Genomic DNA, 2,259 nt, shown 5'->3' with positions numbered 1-2,259 from the left:
ACGAGTCCGACTCTCTAACCATTAGGCCACGACTTCCCCAATGGTGTGGTGTTTGTACGGCGCAGGCACTGTCTACCTAGGCAGTATCTATGCACCATGTGTGATGGAGATGTTCATCAGCACCTACCTCTCCATAACAGAGACTCTATGGCCCATGGGTTCTTCAGACCATTGTGTCCAACCACTGCAATGAAGAGGCATTCCGAAACAATTGAGTTCTCTAAACAGGGTATGCTTTTCATGTGTCCCATCATTCTTTTCAGTCTGTGCATTTTAAATGGCTGTTCATTAGTGTAAAATTATAATTTAATATATTTAATAAATATATTCAATTATATTCCATTTTACTTGTTTATGAATCCTTCGCTAAGGAGTTTATTATCATTGTTTTGCTTTTGTATTTTTAGTCCGATATCTTCCGCTACTTTTGCCAGAGAAAATCTGTGCCTGTTCAGAAAGTTCATGCAGAGTGATCAGTGGCAAGCCCATTATTGTAATTAATTTTAATGGTAAGTTGCATTTTTTTCTCTTTATTAAAACAACACATAAATGTTAATATAAGAAAATTCAATGCTTGCATGTAATATCTGTGATTAGGAATTTTAAAGCTGTTGTGATGCATCACTTTTTATTATGGGACGGTACAATCTCACCCTCCCGTCACTGGAGTGCTCATGCTGTGGGAAAACATGGGCAGTGGGGCTCAGCGATCTCCTCAAGTCTGGGTACTGGCCAGCCTCTGTACATTTTGAGACCGTGTATGAGGCTGGCCTTTTTAGGTCTTTTCTGGACTTAAAACTTTTTGCTCCAGGTCTTTCATGTCAAGCGTTCCTTGGAATGCTTGACCAGCGAACAGAGTACAATGGCAGGGTAAATATTGTTATTCAGTGTATACTGTTAACATGCTGTTTGTTCCTTAAAGTGATTGATTGGTTTGGTTATTTCAACAGAGTGCTAAAATATGTGGAGACACATTTCAGAAAGCCTTTCTGGAGTGGACCTTTGCCCAGCATGAGGTTGAGAGGCTTTGTGGTGTCCAGCCATTTAAATGTCCCGCTTGCAGTCCGTCCATGCATGCCATCTCAGTGGATGGTAACAGGAAGCTTTACAGGTTCCATAATGCACTTGGGTATGTATTTTCTTTTATTTTTTTTTATTTTTTTTGTGTAAATTTTATTGTACTACTTCATTGTCTATATCATGTTTCTCTTTCTCAATAAAATTAAGGACAGAGAAAGGCTACTTCGATGGCACATTTATAATGAAGGATGAAGGTGTTTCCTCCTCTGTGGAAAATGTGCATGAAAAGACCAAGCATGTAATAACCCTTAACTTATTGTCAGATTGTTTATTTCAGTCCAGCTACCATTATTGAAATATGAATAATTATTTTAATGTAATGTCTTGTAGGCCACAGGTAAAAGGGTGTGTGGCTCCTCTCAATGGACAGCAGCCAAGGAGTCTGCAAAAAAGTCGACATCAAAGATTGATGAGGAAGGCCTTGAGATTGCTGTGTGCCAACATGGAGGACTTTTAAAAGGCCTAAATATGTTCAGAGGGGAAATATTTGCTTATCCCCTGTTCCTTCAAAACACCCTCTCAAAAGAAAATGTGTCATTCTTCTGCTCAGATGTTGCCTGCAAGTACTGGCCATACTTAAAGAGAGTGGTGGGACACTGTCCAGAGCTAAGGCCTTTATTAAATATGCGCCCACTATTATCAGTTATGCATGCCAAAGCACATGAGTGGAGCTGTGAGGTAAGATTCTTTCATTACAATAAATTATATTAATGATATTTTTGTGGCATGGACATGCACTTTTATTTCAACAGCCATTGTTTGTTTTGTTTTGGTTTTGGTTTTGTGTAGATAAAATGGTCTGGAAGAAACCAGGAGGGAGCTGGTCTTACAATTGGAGAAGAAGTGGAGCAAGTCAACTCCTTCTTGTCGAGAGCTGCAATTTGCACTAAATGCATGTCCAAAGCTGGTGAAAATATTATATAAACACTACTTTGTCTTATAATCTTCTCACTCTTCAAAATATATAGTGCCATTACCTGACTTTTTAAAAACTGAAAATGTGTGATGTCAGTCACATAGCGATAAATAACCTTTAAAGGGTTAGTTCACTCAAAAATGAATATTCTGTCATTAATTACTCACCCTCATGTTGTTCCAAAAGTGTGAGACTTTCGTTCATCTTCGGAACACAAATTAAGATATTTTTGATGCCAGAATGCTGTCAGATTTCCTTCCATA

General features: G+C 38.3%; 1 protein-coding gene across 1 annotated transcript; it reads left to right on the top strand.

Moving 5' to 3' along the window:
* Positions 1 to 633: 633 nt before the first annotated feature.
* Positions 634 to 1,987, top strand: LOC107701608 (uncharacterized; the record flags this gene model as incomplete). Its single annotated transcript, XM_016503655.1, has 5 exons — positions 634 to 870; positions 951 to 1,133; positions 1,235 to 1,318; positions 1,411 to 1,758; positions 1,870 to 1,987. Coding segments are annotated over exons 1-5 (970 nt in total), but the record flags the coding sequence as incomplete, so codon positions are not given.
* Between the last annotated feature and the right edge of the window lie 272 nt (positions 1,988 to 2,259).

Source organism: Sinocyclocheilus anshuiensis, unplaced genomic scaffold (assembly GCF_001515605.1).
Source record: "Sinocyclocheilus anshuiensis isolate Anshui unplaced genomic scaffold, SAMN03320099.WGS_v1.1 scaffold15064, whole genome shotgun sequence".
Lineage (NCBI taxonomy): Eukaryota > Metazoa > Chordata > Actinopteri > Cypriniformes > Cyprinidae > Sinocyclocheilus > Sinocyclocheilus anshuiensis.
This window is presented reverse-complemented; position numbering and strand designations above follow the sequence as displayed.